This window comes from Buteo buteo, chromosome 5 (assembly GCF_964188355.1).
Source record: "Buteo buteo chromosome 5, bButBut1.hap1.1, whole genome shotgun sequence".
NCBI lineage: Eukaryota > Metazoa > Chordata > Aves > Accipitriformes > Accipitridae > Buteo > Buteo buteo.
In genome coordinates this window covers 4,509,927-4,524,422 of record NC_134175.1, presented here as the reverse complement: position 1 = coordinate 4,524,422, position 14,496 = coordinate 4,509,927, and the positions used below count along the sequence as shown (strand labels likewise).

Genomic DNA, 14,496 nt, shown 5'->3' with positions numbered 1-14,496 from the left:
AGCGTCCTCTCCCAGAACTTATGCCCACCCCCAGCCATTTTGAGAAGGGTAAAGCTCAGGACCCCTCCTTCTGCTGGGGACCCCCTGTTAGGAGAGCGGCGTGCGTATCTGGCTCTCGGGAAGCGATTCCCTTTAGGTTATGCTGATTTGGCAGTGTGCCGCGGGGAAAGGTGCGTGCTTTTGCATCCCTCCAGAGGGGATGGGGAAGTGGAAACCTGGCATTGCCCCACGGCTCCCCCTTCTTGCTCAGGCAACAGGATAACGTGCTTTCGATCTCCAGTCTGTACTTTGTTGTCCCCTAACCGTGATAATCCCATCGCAACATGCTTTGTTAAAACCACCTGTAAAACCAGTGCTTCTTTGGAGCAAACAGCTGTGCATGCACGCGAGAGGCGGTATTTAGGAATGTGAATGCTTGTTACGGAGACGGGGTACGTGTACCGTCCCCCGAGAAGAATGACAGAGGTTTGGGTTGCGCTTGGGAGAGGATCAGGGTTGACTGAGTGTGTGGAAGAGAAGAAGGGTCGGTGTCTGATTATGGAGAGAGGGAGGGAAAGGACACTGGTTAAAAAAAGATGGTGGACGGATGGGCGTTTATGGGAGCGAGAAGCAGCAGGTCTGCGTGCGTAGAGGGGAATTTAGGAGCTGGGTTTAGTGAGGATGGGGGGGATGGGTTCAGGAGTATCCATGTGTGGGCTGCAGTATGTGTTGGAGAGAGCTTAAGCAAAAGGCTCTAAAACTAAAATAATACAGCTACTCGCATTCTCTGGTACCCCCCACCCCAAACAGTGTGCTCTTGCAGTGATGGCATTGCCAGTTTGTCTGCATTCCTGCGCTGGGGAATGAAGATCAGAGTTGCCTGGAAGCTTCTGAATTAGGCCGGGAGGAAATGTGCAGAAATCTTTAACGCAGCCACTTTGCAGAGGGATCATCCATTTACACCTTCCATGCCAGCTCCCGGTATACCAGTGGGGAAGAAATCAATAGCTAGCCGAGACAAAGGTTCAGCAATCTTCTCAGTGCATTGCAAACAAAATGTTTTACGATAATGGGAGCCGCTGTAAACAGCCTCCTGTCGTGGCCTTGCTATGTTGCATTATGTAGGGGGTGCATGGCTTAAGGGATGATGCGTTTTTATGCGCTATGGTTATATGCTTAACAGGTTTTTTACTATGTGAAAATGCCAGTGTTCAAGGGCGACCCAGCTCCGTGGCTCTAAACTGCAGAGCCGTCTGTGTTCTCTTCTCCAAAACCACAGCTGCCGGGGAGGTCTGGCACTGGTCTGCAGGCTTCTCCTGCCAGGAAAACCCAGCAAGAGTTTGGTGGTATGCTGTGCATTTAGAAACATGTTTCAGACAAACAAGAAAACTTCAGTAAAAACAAAAGTTGCCATGCCTGATTTCAGCCCTTGACAATATTCAGCTTTGTCCCTGCAGTGGATCAGGACCGCTGGGATACCCAAGGGGGATGCTTTTCTCAAGTTAAGGCTTTTTGTGGAGGGTTTTAGTGCCGAGCGAAGGGAGGCTTTTGGCTCCCAGCCACGTTGGCTTCAGAGGAAGGAATAGAAATTGGTATAGTAAGTTTTGCTAGGTCAAAGACCAGAAACACATGCTACAGTCATGAGCAGCTTTGCTGGTGGAGTCCAGCAGTAAAAAACACTTGCAACAGCTCAGCTGCCTTGGCTCTAATAGCCACTGCCACTCTCCAGAGCGTTGGCTCTGGGCTACGGTGTGCTGCTGAAAAAGAAGCCATTAAAGTAAATTGAACCCCCCTCCCTTGCCATTGTGTTTAGTAATAATAATAATGGTATGCATAAGCCATTGCATGGAGAGGCAGCAGGATCAGGCCCCACAGACAGTTCGTTGGGGCGAGCATCCAATATGAGCTGGGTTGTGAAAAAAAAACAACACACGCTACGGAGTGGAGGTGTGGTTTAGTAAGAAAAACCAGGCATCTGACTGACATCTCCCAGAACCAAGGGGAACCTGCTGGCTAAATTACCAAATGATGGCAGTTCACTCTTGAAGTATTGAGCCTGTACGTCCAGAATAAACACCCAGGGGAGGCTGGTGTAAGTGTAGCCCTGCTCTATACATGAAGAATGGAGCAATAAGACCATGTATCCAGACCTTAACCTTTATGACACAATGCGTATTAGGTGGAAAACTCTTGCATGACCCTGTCATTTGAAATAGATAGAGGCAAAACAAAGTATTTTTTGCTGTCCTTAAGAATGTGTTAAAATGGTATAGTTTTGCATGGCTGGGTCTATTAGAATGTGTTCATATGAAACTGCCATTTTATTACACCATACTAGCCCTGCTGTCATTTCTGTGATTATGTGTATGCACATCACCAGGTTCTGCTTCACTCAGCTAACCAGGAGAGGGGTAAGAGACTTGCTGTATTGTTAATGGAAACTCTGTGAAAGGCCACTGCAGTTGACTCAGTAGGATCATGCCACGTTTAGTGGTACCGCTTGGCTACCTCGGTCAATACAGTGGCCCTGCAGTATTTTTGTTAGTCCGTGTTGCTGGAAGTTGTTGGGGGGGGGGAAAGAAAGGGCCTAGTGCTAAAACAGACCGGTGTGGAGGGCTCATCCTCCCTGATCCCAGCTGGCATTCTGGGTATCCGGAGTCACTGCCAACCAGCACGAGGGACTACATTCTCCAGGCTGCTCGTATGTTCTAGGAATGGTTGTAATATATGACAGACAAAGGAGGAGACAAAAAAAAAAAAAAAGAAAAAAAGGTGCAAAACGGAGTGTTGCACATGAATCCATCTAACCTGCAGAATGTGCTCCACAGATCTGTTTATGTATTTTGCCTGGAGACTGTTTTGGAAATTAGCAGCTTTGAGAAGGAAATGCATGAACAAGCAAGTTCCTCCTTTTCAATTGCATATGCCTCACTGAAGACTGCAAATACTTTTGAAGTCTACTGGGTCAACTTTTTCCAAATATCCACACAAGTGTGAGTGACCTAGGATTTGCCAAAATTTAGATTCTTATCTTTTCTCCTATGTCTTCTGCCCTTTTTGGAGTTGGGATAGGGCCCCTGGGCTTGTCACTCTTCTTTCTCAAATCTGCTATCATATGCTATCAGCTGGGCTTACTCATTAATGTTGCACTTAGGTCAGCTGTTTTGGCTGCTAAACCTGGGGATGTTCCCCAGAGAAAAAAAAAACTTCCATGCCCCATCCCAACATTAAAAAAAAAAAAAAAGTATTGCTTTATCTGGACTGGCCCAACCAGCCCTAATTCACATTCCCACATGTGTCTCCTTTTGTTTGTTGGCTCCTAGCTGTGGATGCAGGACTGTGTATACCTCTCGTGTGTTAATATGGGCCTACTTCACCACTGAGACTCTTAGAGTCTACCTTTTCTACCAGTGCACTTCTGTGCAATGGCAAGACGAACGCATCGGATACTTCACTGGCATTTCTAAGCCTGGACCTGCGTTCTGGTTTCTTGCAGGTATTCCGAGAGCAGGCTATTGATGGCGAGACCCTGCCCCTCCTGACGGAAGAGCACTTACTGAACAATATGGGGCTGAAACTCGGACCTGCGCTGAAGATAAGGTCACAGGTAGGAAAACTTCCCATGTAGTAGCAAGTAGCATGCTTTAAAAGTTGTCCCTAGCCAGAACAGGGCTGTCAAGAGACCCGGTTTATTGAATATAATTTATTAAGCAGTAATTGTTCATTTATTTATTTGTAATTCTGGTTTCAAGAAAGCTTGATCTGTCCTCCAAAATGCTCCATATCCTCATCTGGAGGCAGTCGCATAACTGCTTCAGGAACAAAACACGGACAGTATTCAGTGCCCAGGGGCAGAAACAAATGGTTCGGGACAAGTGGTGGGAGGGAGAGACAGGGATGCAGTGGGAAACTCCTAAAATGGACCAGCTCCTGCTAGAAAAGACATGTCAGGCTGTTCCCACAAATACCGGCCAGGAAAGAAGGAAAGCTGTAAACAGGTGAGGCAAGGTAGATGATGGTTTCAAATCAGTTGAACCTGAAAACAGTCATCCCGAAGTACCAAAAGAACTGGGTAAAGCCATCTCAGGAACCAGTTGTCTTTTTTTTCTAGACTGGACGTAAGTCCTTGTGCTGCTCATTTTCCTTGTAACTAGGTGGCTCTTGGTGATCCTCCTTTTTAGCGAGGCTTGAAGCACAAATGCATTTAACACATCTCAGCATCATCTGTTGATTACTTTCCCTCCCCAGTGACTAATGGACCAGCTCTTGCCCTTCTCTGCTGTGCTAGTAATAGACTGCTGTAACATTTTTATCTCTTGCTAGTCATAGTTTACTGGTCTTGCTGATGGGCCGTGCCACCCCCTCCCACAGTGCACCCCCCCCCCCCCTTGTGTTATTCACTTGTATTTTGATACGCTGGAAGTAGAAATGGTATCTGCCTTTGTTGAGTTAGTCAAGTTCTCTCTTTTAGGGGACTGTATTTCCTCCTCAACAGATTAGTTTGCTGTTGTGCCCGTATAGTGATGTTTCTTCTTCTCAAAATATCTTTTTTTTTTTTTTTTTCTTTCTTCCTCTTCTATGACTTGGCTCCCAAGTCTCTGCCTGTAGAGGTCTGCTTTCCTAACACTGCTTTGCTCTTCTCCTGCCTTCCCTAGCTGGCAGTCATGGTGACTTCCATTGCAGTTGCCTCCACTTCCCCTTGGTTGGACTCAAAATCTAGAAGAACATCTCCGCTAGCTTCTTTTTTTTCCATTTAATGATCAGAAGATAACTTCTGACACATGTCAAGAACAGGCTGTTCTATTGTATTCCCTAGGGGATTATGTCATGCAAATAGTTGTGACAGTAATGTGCATGTGCACATACATGGGTTGCACAGATAGTCACTATTCTGGCACGGTTTCCCTAACCCACAAGCTATACATTTGTTACATTATGTTAAAACAATAAGAGCAACTTTACTACTTTCCCTACAGCCCTCACTGTTTATGAGGGGTCTAATAAAAAGGTTCTGTGGGCAATTGTTCCCTGTGGGTCAATTCAGTAGGAAATAAAACTCTTATGTTTCTTAAAAAACAGAGAAAGCCAAATAGCTCACAGACATTCTTAGATCGGATTTGGTGGGGGGAATGTGAGATATGGGCTGAAACTAGAAAAACCCTGCTTCAATTTAATCAATAGTGTTTAAAGTTCTGTAATAAGGCATGGTTGGGGGGGGGGGGGAGTAAGTGGGGAGCAAAGTCCTGATGTTGCTAACTGAATAATGCTGCAGTTGTCTGGTTTGAACACAAGCTTGTGTTTTTGTTTAAGCTTAAATGTGAAACAGCTGTGTAGGTGCTGGAAAGTTGTGGGGCCTTTGGCCCTTGCTGGGAGGCGAGAACTGCTTCAGGAGAGTTTTCTTCAGTACTGCAGAAGAAGGGAGAGGCTGCAGGCTTATAGTTTCCTGTGCAGTTAACAGCAGCCACCCTGTAGCCAGATTTTTTTCCTCCCCTCACCCTGTTGTCCCAGCCCCCCTGTAAGAGCAATTCCTGCTCTTCAGAAGTGGACATCGTGTACTGTCCTGCTGTACACTACCCTGGGCTGGCTTAGCAAAAGGAGAGCAGAAGAGTTCTATCAAATTGGCTGTCCGGTGGTGCCTCTTAATGAAGTAACAGAATTGGTAGGAATCAATCGGCCCTCTTCACCTGATAGACCTTCACCTGAAGGCAGCTACAGACAGGCGTGTTCCCAGCATCTTGTGTAGCGGAGATGACCTAGGAACTGCTGCTTACCATCACTGTGTTTCACTCATGAAGAGGATGAGCTGTGGTCCACAAAAGACGAAGAGCACTATCCTAGTTGTCCATGCAGCCTTATCTAGCCAGGTACACAGGCTGCAAGTTTCCATAGTCCCCTCACGAGACAGTGAGACCCGATTATTTCAGATCAGAGGCTGGACTTGGTTCAGCTTTGGGTTGCGTTCTTCCCTTTCAGCCTGCACTGCCGCAAGGCCTTCAGTCTCGTTCTGGCCAAAGAACACAGACACACGCAAAATGCCACAGGAAAAGGGCCTGCACTGCATGTCCCAGCACATCTTTCTTTAGCCTGCAAGATGTGATCTAGGGTAGACTTTGCAGCTGCAGCTGTACTTCAGTGCCATTTTGCCACCCTGCATTTTTTTTTCTTTTGTTTTTTAATAGGTCGCCAAGAGAGTGGGCAGAGTTCTGTACATGGCGGGCTTCCCCATGGCTTTCCCGCTGCAACCTCCTGGTTTACGGCCACCGGAGCGGGACCTGGCCCCAGCTGATCTCCGGCCATCCTCCACAGGCAGCGTGGCCTCCCCCTTCAGCAGCGGCCTGCCCTCCGCCAGCCGTGTCTCACCAAAGCAGGAAAACGGAAACCCCTCCATCATTGCTGGGATCAATGACACCGCGAAACCTCCATCTTAACTGCAGGACAGCTCTTGACCGCTTCTGGAACTGAGATTCAGTTGAACAAACTGAAGGTAATGCATTTGAGAGACCAGGAGAGCCTCCCTCAGCAGTGTGAGACACAGGAGTGAGGAAGGGAGGTTTTTAATTTTTTTGCTTTTTGTTTAAAAAAAAAAAAAAAAACAAAACCCACACAGAAATTTTAAAAACTGTAAAAAGGGAAGGAAAGAAAACTATCCAAAGATGTACTGAGAAAACACGAGTGAAGACAAAATGATTCTAAAGGATGGCAGCAGCATTCCCATTCCCTTTCACACCCCTTCTCGCTCACCAGTCTGAGATGGAGAGCCGTGGACAGGGAACGAACGCTTTTCTTTGCCTTCAAAGAAACATGGCTTTCAGGAACTTCTGGGTGTGACTACAAGCGGGGAACGGGCACTGCTCCTCCCGATGGTACTCAGCACCCCTGAGCAAAAAAACCCATCAAAAATGAAACCAACCACCTTCCCAAATATCTCCTCCTCCCTGGAAACTGTACTCAGTTCCTCATTCAGGTGTCTATGCATCTCTAGCAACTTTAAAAACAATACCAAAGACAGACAAAAAGAAAAAAAAAAGAGAAAAAAGAAAAAAAAAAAGGCAAGTTCCGGTCCATGTTTACTTCAGTGTGGATGGTACGGCACAGGCAGCTCAGTGCTGTCCCACAGGCTAGAGGCTGCCCTCTTCCCTGGCACGTTGTCCCTTTCAGCACACACAATGGACTCTGCCTGTGCTCCAGCCCTGCAGAGGTGTTTCTTTTTTTTTCATTAGGTGTTTTGTTTTAAAGAGAAGAAGAAAAAAGTGTGTGCTTTGGTGGGATGAAGGGTCACAGGCCTCACTCCATTGTGGCCCCCTCCCTCCTTCACGTGTACAACAGACTCATTTATACATTTGGGGTGGGTTTTTTTGTTCGTAGGGTTGTTTTTGGTTCTTCTTAAAGCCTTGTTACAGAGGTGGATGTAGTTGCACATTCTGGCCTGCTGTGGACCACGAGACAGATACCTGTGCGTTCCCAGAGGAGGGGGAGGGATGCTGGGGGATTCAGGCTAAAAACAATGGGTAGAGTTTTTACTACTGTGAATGAGATGGTAACTCCTGGGGGTGACCTCCTGTGACTTGTACAGTTGTGAACAACAATCACATGTGGTACTTTTCTCTCTCTCTCTCTCCCCCGCCCCCCTTTTTTTTGTTTAAACGTTGCACGTGCTACCGTTTTTCTTACAAAATAGCTTGGTGGTACATTAGCTTCTTTATATTGTAAAAAAAAAAAAAAAGTCATTATCCATCACATCACGATAAAAATGCTTTCCAGCAATCAATTTAAATAAAAAAGAAAAACACTTAATTTACAAATGGTACCTAGTTTCCTGAGCTCCTTGCAAGTGATGGCTTTACCCAAGAAGTCTCCTTTCTTTCATTGTGTGTACACTGTGGCCGTGTGCCTTACCGCTGTCGGTGTTGATAACTCTTGGTGCAGTGGAGCTCCTCCATTTCTGGCCTAAAAGCCAATCTGAGGGTTGGTTCACAGCTGCCAAAAGGCAGACAGCACCTTGCCCAGCTAAGTTAGAGGACAGAGAACAAGACACTCCTTTCTCTTTTGGAAGAAAAGGTAAGTAAGTTAAAACCTTTTTCTTATAGCTGGGGCCTTACAATTCTCATCTTTGCAGTCATATCCCAGGCTCCCATACGTAATTAATTGCCTGAAGACACAGCCTTTACCAGCTGTAGGAAACCTCAGTCTCAAATGCTCCTGAACCCCTAATGAAGCAGCAGGTGCTCTGGCCCCCTCAGTGGGCTATAAATGATAATGACAATAATTATGATGTTGTTAATAAAACCCAAATTACTAATTTCTGAGGTTACTTCCTCCCCCTTATGGGACAAAGGGTATCTAGCTGCATGTCTAGGAAGGGCAGGTCTAGTAATTACTGTAACCGCAGTTGGGAAAAAGAAGTCTTCTCTATCCCTATTCCTGCCACTAAGCTCCAAAAAGACATAACAAACTCTGAATGAAGCAAACACTCCACAACACTGTACTACAGCAGTAATTACCTGTGCAGTAATGATGTCTGGAAGCAGGAAAGGAGCAGCACTCAGCATAGGACAGGAAGACCATAATTACCTCTTTACATACACCGAGTTGTTATCATTTACACATGTGGGTGAGAGGGAGACCACTAACCAGGCTACAGTACATCTGGGTTTTTATCTGCAATAAGGCAGTGTTTCTGAGCTGTGGTTCTTCTGACTCCAGGAAAACAGAACTTAAAAAAGAAAAAGGAAAAAATTGTTCTTTTTGAATGTTTTTTTTAAAAAAGCATCTTACCCTCTTGTGGTGTGCAGGAGTAAGGATGCCTGGCAGGGGACACGTAGGCAGTGCAGAAGGCAAAGCTGACCATGTCTGCAGTTAGCTTGGCCACCCCTAGCGCTGACAGCTACTGCCCTCACTGAATGGTGGCAGGGAAGAATAAAGATCATATTTAGTCCTGGCCTTCTGTCTTCTTTTCCAAAAATCTGCATTAACAAATAACAATGCTCTCAAAAGGCACAGTTAATTTTCAGGAGCAATGCTGTCAGATACGCCCTAAGAATACGTAACTTTTCCTACCTCTCTCAGCAAATACCCTCTATTTCCAGTTTATTTTCCAAAGATCCTAAAGAAAGAAATATGTTTCCTAGCTGCCAGTCCTGCAAACTAACAGTGGTCTCAAGAGATAAGCTGTTTATATTTTCCCAGCAGATCACAAATTGCCCTTACCCCAGCTTGAGCTACACAATGTCCTCCCACAAGTACCACTCCTACAGGAAGACATATAATGAGCTGCATCTAGAAGCTGCCCAGGTGATGCAGTGGTTGGTTTTGAGGTAATAAAGAAAGGCTGAGTGCCCAAGACAGCCTGCAGTCATCAGTACTGTTTTCAGGACTCGGTGTTCACCACCAGCATCAGCAGCTAGGACTGGCCCTAGAAAGAGGTGATTTTATGTCACTGTGGATAACAATAGGTCTGTTTGTTACAAAGCACAGGTTCAGACTTGTCCCTTGTTTTTGCTAAGCAAATGTATCCCGTGCAAACCCAACAGCCATCACAAAATGAAAATGTTTCCAATGTATGTGATTAGTTTTGCCTCTTCTTACTCCTTCCTGCCTGCACAACCACCCATCTCCACCCCCCACTCCGTATCCTAAGGCACTTACTTACTTAAAGTAAGTTAACTTCTTTAGCATACTTAGAGCCAGCTTGATTGAACTGACTGAGCTGCTTCTGATGTTGCTGATAAAGGCTTCCATCTGCAGTGAAAATACAAAGCTCTGAAACACTCTACGCAATCCTTAAGAACTTCTTGGCAAAAAGGAGGGTTTGGTTGAGGGCCCCAGAGCAAAATATGGGGCGACGCAGGTGGTTGGCTGAACAGACAGGAGGACCCTTCGACAAAAGAACTTGTCCTTCCCTTGGTCAGCTGACTTATGCTCCAGCAGGAGCTGAAACTGAACCCTATGCTATTTAAAGCAGCAGATTTTAATGAGGGCTTTTTATTACCTATACTGAGCCGTTTTACTGGCCTTGACATGACCGCAATTTTACCATTCCCAAAACCATAACTGGTAGAAAAAGCTTGAAAGTCCAAGTAGCATCTCTGCTGTGTCACTGAGAAAGTCCTTGGTGGCACCTGGGGTGGCCTCCCACCCTCCATGCTCCCCAGCTCTTACCACCTCTTTGAGAACCAGCTGCAGGTGCTGAAGGTTGGGTGATCCAGTACACAGCAGCTCTGTAAGGGATAAGCTTGGAGGGAGTGGCTGTGAGGGCGCTCAGTCATCGTCAGAGAAAGCCAAGTCCTCCACAATGTCCTCTTCTCCTTGAGCTAGCTGTTCGAGGTCAGACCGTGACATCCCACGAGTGCAGGTCCTCTGCTTCTGTGACCTTTCGGAAACCCGAGCAGGTTCCTCGCCTTCCTCTGTGGGTGGAAAGAGTGAGAGGTGTAAATCCTGCTTTACTGGGAGATGAGAGTGAGGTGAGTTGAGGCAACTCATTGCTAATTAATCCCAGACACTCATTAATTTGTTGGCACCACCGCAGCTCCCAGATAGCAGCAGGAGAGCACTGCAGGTTGTTCGGCTCTGAGGTACTTGCGGCAACAGGAGAGGAGACCTAACCAACCTGTGCCTGAGGCAGAAACACAAAGAACTGGGGGGCACGAGACAGGCGGCACCTCCAACCTTCAGCCCTTGCAGCTCAGGTCAGTCTTCCTCACCAGAGGTGTCAGGCTGGGCATTAAGAGCTGACAGAAAGGAGCTGTCATAGATAACAGCAAGACTCCCAAATGCAAAACTAGCCCCAAGCTCCCTCCTTTTTGAAATGATATTTTAACAGTGGGGAGCACAAGCGAGAACCTGTTTTGGGGGGCTGTGCAGGACTGTACATGTCCCCATTCCCAGTGCCCTTCCCTCTCATTCCAGAAGTGTGGCTTGAGCTTCCTACACCTTGCTTCCAAAGGGGGCCCTGCACACCATCTTCCTTAGGCAAAGCATCTGCTCAGCAACAATTCCTACCTCTGGTCTTACGCCCACCAGGTTGTGGAGGGCGGCCTCCTCTCCCGCTCCTCAGCACTCCCTGGATCTGCTGCCAGGCTCTGCCAGTTCAGCCCACTCGCCAAAAAGGACAAAAAGCTACCGCTGGGTGCTCACCACAGTTCACATCTTTCCAAACCGCCCTGGTGACACCGGAGCACCGCAGAAGTGCCTCTCCAGGGCACTGAGAGCATGTGCAGAGTTCTCCCCTAAGGCTCTGGCCTGCTGCAGGGTGGAAGCTGTCGTGGACACGAGCTCCTCGCTGTTCCCTTGCGCGACCAGGCTGCATGCACGTGTTTTGGTAAAAAGCACAACGGGAACGCTCAGCACACAGAGCTTAAGACCTGGGAGGGGCGGATCTGCCTGCCTGATGTCTGAAAAAGTGCCATAGGCCAGGAGCACCAGGCCTGAACGTCACTGCCACTACACCAGTGTACCCATGCACTAAAAGACTCTGCTGGCTCTATGCCGTGCTTCTACAGGCCACAGCGAAGGAAGCTGCCATTAGGGGTGAAGGAAGGGAGGATCAGAGTTCCTGCTCCCCCAGACACCAAGGAAGGGTGCTTTTCCTTCAGCTCATCTGAGTATTCCAGTAGGCAGAGAGGGAAAACTCTCCCTCTTTATCCTTTACAGCATTGTCAGAACACGCATCAAATACCCATCTATTCTCGGCGCCGAGGTTTGGGTGCGCATGCCAAGCCACAGCCATCTGCCACGCTAAATCAGTCAGATTTTGCTCTCACTTGGACTCTTTCCCCCTTCCTGCTCTCCCCGCTCCCCAAACTAGTAAAGAAAGCCTGCACACAGGAGCTTTTGTGGCTGTTCCCCACAACCACACATCACGCCCAATGGCACGCTGAGGAGCAGAGGCTTGGCGCTCTAATACAAAGGCCTAAGCAAGTGGCACACAAAAACCAGCAAAGGAACACCACAGCTGCCAGAGCCCCTGGCAGGCCCAGCTTCCGTCTGCTAAGTTAGCAGAGCGACTTGGCAGACGCAGGCAAGACCGAGCCGAACGCGGCGAGCTGCTCTGTTGGGGTGCCGAGCAGGCTCTCTAGCTGGCTGTGGCTCTGTGCAAGGGACGGAAGGGGAAGATAGCTCTCTCCTCAGCTGCAACAAAGCCTGGCTTGGCATCCAGCACAGCCCCGGTGACAGAGCTGGCAGGTTTCTCGGTAGCCATTTAGACGGCTGTTCTGGCCTGCTAGGAGCACGCTGAACTGGTAGCCCCTCACGCTGCTACCCACCGCTTTTACCGACTCTCTGGGCAGCAGCTACTAACTGGCAGAAGCGATCGGGACCGAGCACAGAGCGCAGGCAGCGGTTCTAGCAGGGTCTGTACACGTCCTGGCAAATACCACTGTTTCAGTGCAAAAACCCCAGAGGAATGCAGGACTTGGACAAGATCTCCTACCAGTCCTATCCTGGGAGGAGCTGTTGAGAAGCAGCAACTAAAGGGTTACACCTGTGCAGCACCCCATCCATCCATACCCCAGGCACTGCTCAGATGAAAAGTGAAACCCCCATGCATGTGTAACCTGTGGAGAGCCTTGAAGCAAGGTTTCTGTACCCTGTTGGGGTGGGCTGTACTTCAAGAGTTTGTTTGAGCCTCTCTGCAGGAGGCCCCTGAAAAGAGATGAAAGGGACTGGTGGCTTGTTAGAGCAAGGCCTGCAAAGACCTTAACCCTTTGCTCTCTTCTCAGTATAAACTCAGAACTGCCAGGTCTCCCTGTCCCGGGCGTGTGTGTGTCTGTGTGTAGAAGTCCCTCCTGACACCCTACAGCTCAGAGCAGCAGCACAGCAAGAAAAGAGGAGACGATTCCTTTGTAGGGGAGACCCCAGAATGCAAAGGAGCCTTCGGTTACCAGTGCTGTCAATGATTCCCTTCCCCTTTGCCCAACTGCACTACTTACCATCTGAGTCACTGTCATCTTCCAATTCTTCCTCGTCCTCCTCAATTTCATACTTTCCTTCTTCTTCATCATCATCCTCGCCATAGTCCTCGCTGCTTGCTTCTGAACTGTCGTCTGATGCCTGCTTGGCTTTGGCTTTACCTGCAAATATTTTTACTACGTAAATGGAAACGTAAAGAGCAGCACAGGAGCATACACACAGGCAGTATATGCAAAGGGCAAAGTACCACCAACCTCATTCGTCCTCAGGAGTACAGTCATATACACACTAAAGGGGAAATTTACCATTTTCCTCCAAAAGCCAAGTCCCCTTGCACTAGAGGCCCAGAGAAGGATGCATTTCGTTTCAGAGGCACCTGCTAGAGGCCAGGAAGGCCAGGACACAGTCAGTCAGAGAAATCACCTCAGAAGCCCATAGCAGGGCTTTACTGCTAAAGCCCAGGATTTGCTGCTACCTGGTACTTATGGAGCACCACCAGCGCAGCACCCAAGCGTCTGTCATAAACCCGTCTGCCCTGCTCAGAGAGACATGAAAGCTAGGAGAGGATGACAGACAGAAGAGTACAATGAGAAGAAATGGGCCTACTGAACAGACATGAGAAAGAAGGAATAAGTCACGAAGCTGAGACCAGAGAAGGGCGGTTTCACTCAGAAATGGCACCTGCGTATATCCACCTCCACCCCTCCATGGTTATACGCAACTGAAAACAGGTAGATTCTCCGGTTCAGGGCATCCTTGTAAACTCTCTTGGCTTTATTGCCTCTATTAGTCACAACAAAAAGGTCTAGGAACAGATACTGCTGCAAATTCCCTCTGCAGATGGCTAGCCAGGTCCAAGGGAGCCTGGGAGGAAGTATTAAGAGTCTCTGGGTGCTTGGCCTGTGGGAAAATCATCTGCCTCTGAGCCTCTGGAACAGGACTTCTCTTATTCATGTTGAGTTCGCTTCAGTGGAGGATTGCTTCTCCCCTCTCTCCCTCCTCCAGACAGTGTGAGTCACCAGGCATTTAAATGACAGAATACAAATTCTGTACAGAGGGAGCAGAAGAACCAGCTTCTTGCCACCACCCCTGAGCTAAGCCCGGCTCAGTGCTGCAGGTTGCCTGGCCTCGCTTACAAAACTGCTGAAGCAGCTATTTATTCACACTTCAGACTCTGCTTGGAAACTGGCTGTACATCTTTCTCACATTGCGATTCTTGGGCCCCACCGTGGCATCTATTTTTTGCCCCATCCTCCCTCCTCAGCAGCTGACCTATGTTACTCACTGAACTGGATACAGAGCCATTAATAAGCTGGCTGCTAGCATTCCCAGCTCCCCGTCATCACCCTGCTCGCTCTGCTTTCACCCATCTGTCAGCTCTGCCAGCACGCAGCCTCTGTGCAATTGCCCCCCAAGGGATCGGAAGCTACATCTCATGGACGGAGCTCTCCCGGGCGCCCGCAGCCATGCGGAGAGCACCCGCTCCACAGGAGATGGATTGCAGTGCTATTCGCTGCACCATATCATATTGATGGGCACCTGAGCAGTTCAGGCAACAACCGAGGGGCACGCTCTCATCCATCAAGCAGCCCTAGCAAAAGCACCGACAGA

At 48.3% G+C, this 14,496-nt stretch overlaps 2 protein-coding genes across 14 annotated transcripts in view; one reads left to right on the top strand and one right to left on the bottom strand.

The window, feature by feature from the left end:
- Positions 1–6,407, top strand: part of SAMD11 (sterile alpha motif domain containing 11) — a 123,861-nt gene extending 117,454 nt beyond the window's left edge. For 5 of the 6 annotated variants that reach the window (XM_075027292.1, XM_075027293.1, XM_075027295.1 and 2 more), the window contains 2 exons: positions 3,476–3,586; positions 6,159–6,407. In XM_075027292.1, the coding sequence (XP_074883393.1) occupies positions 3,476–3,586; positions 6,159–6,407 (360 nt within the window). Of the gene's footprint in view, positions 1–2,807; positions 2,973–3,475; positions 3,587–6,158 lie in introns of all 6 variants that reach the window. The other variant, XR_012650329.1, reaches the window with a different exon arrangement.
- NOC2L (NOC2 like nucleolar associated transcriptional repressor) overlaps positions 3,668–14,496 on the bottom strand; it is a 59,517-nt gene continuing 48,688 nt past the window's right edge. The window contains exons 18-21 of one of the 8 annotated variants that reach the window (XR_012650336.1): positions 12,906–13,046; positions 7,788–10,382; positions 6,721–6,855; positions 3,668–6,437 (exon numbers count right to left, since the gene is read on the bottom strand). Coding sequence is in view for 1 of the 8 variants with exons in the window: in XM_075027298.1 (XP_074883399.1) it covers positions 10,237–10,382; positions 12,906–13,046 (287 nt within the window). In the remaining 7 variants the exon portion in view is untranslated. Of the gene's footprint in view, positions 10,383–12,905; positions 13,047–14,496 lie in introns of all 8 variants that reach the window. The other 7 variants (XR_012650332.1, XR_012650333.1, XR_012650335.1 and 4 more) reach the window with 7 other exon arrangements.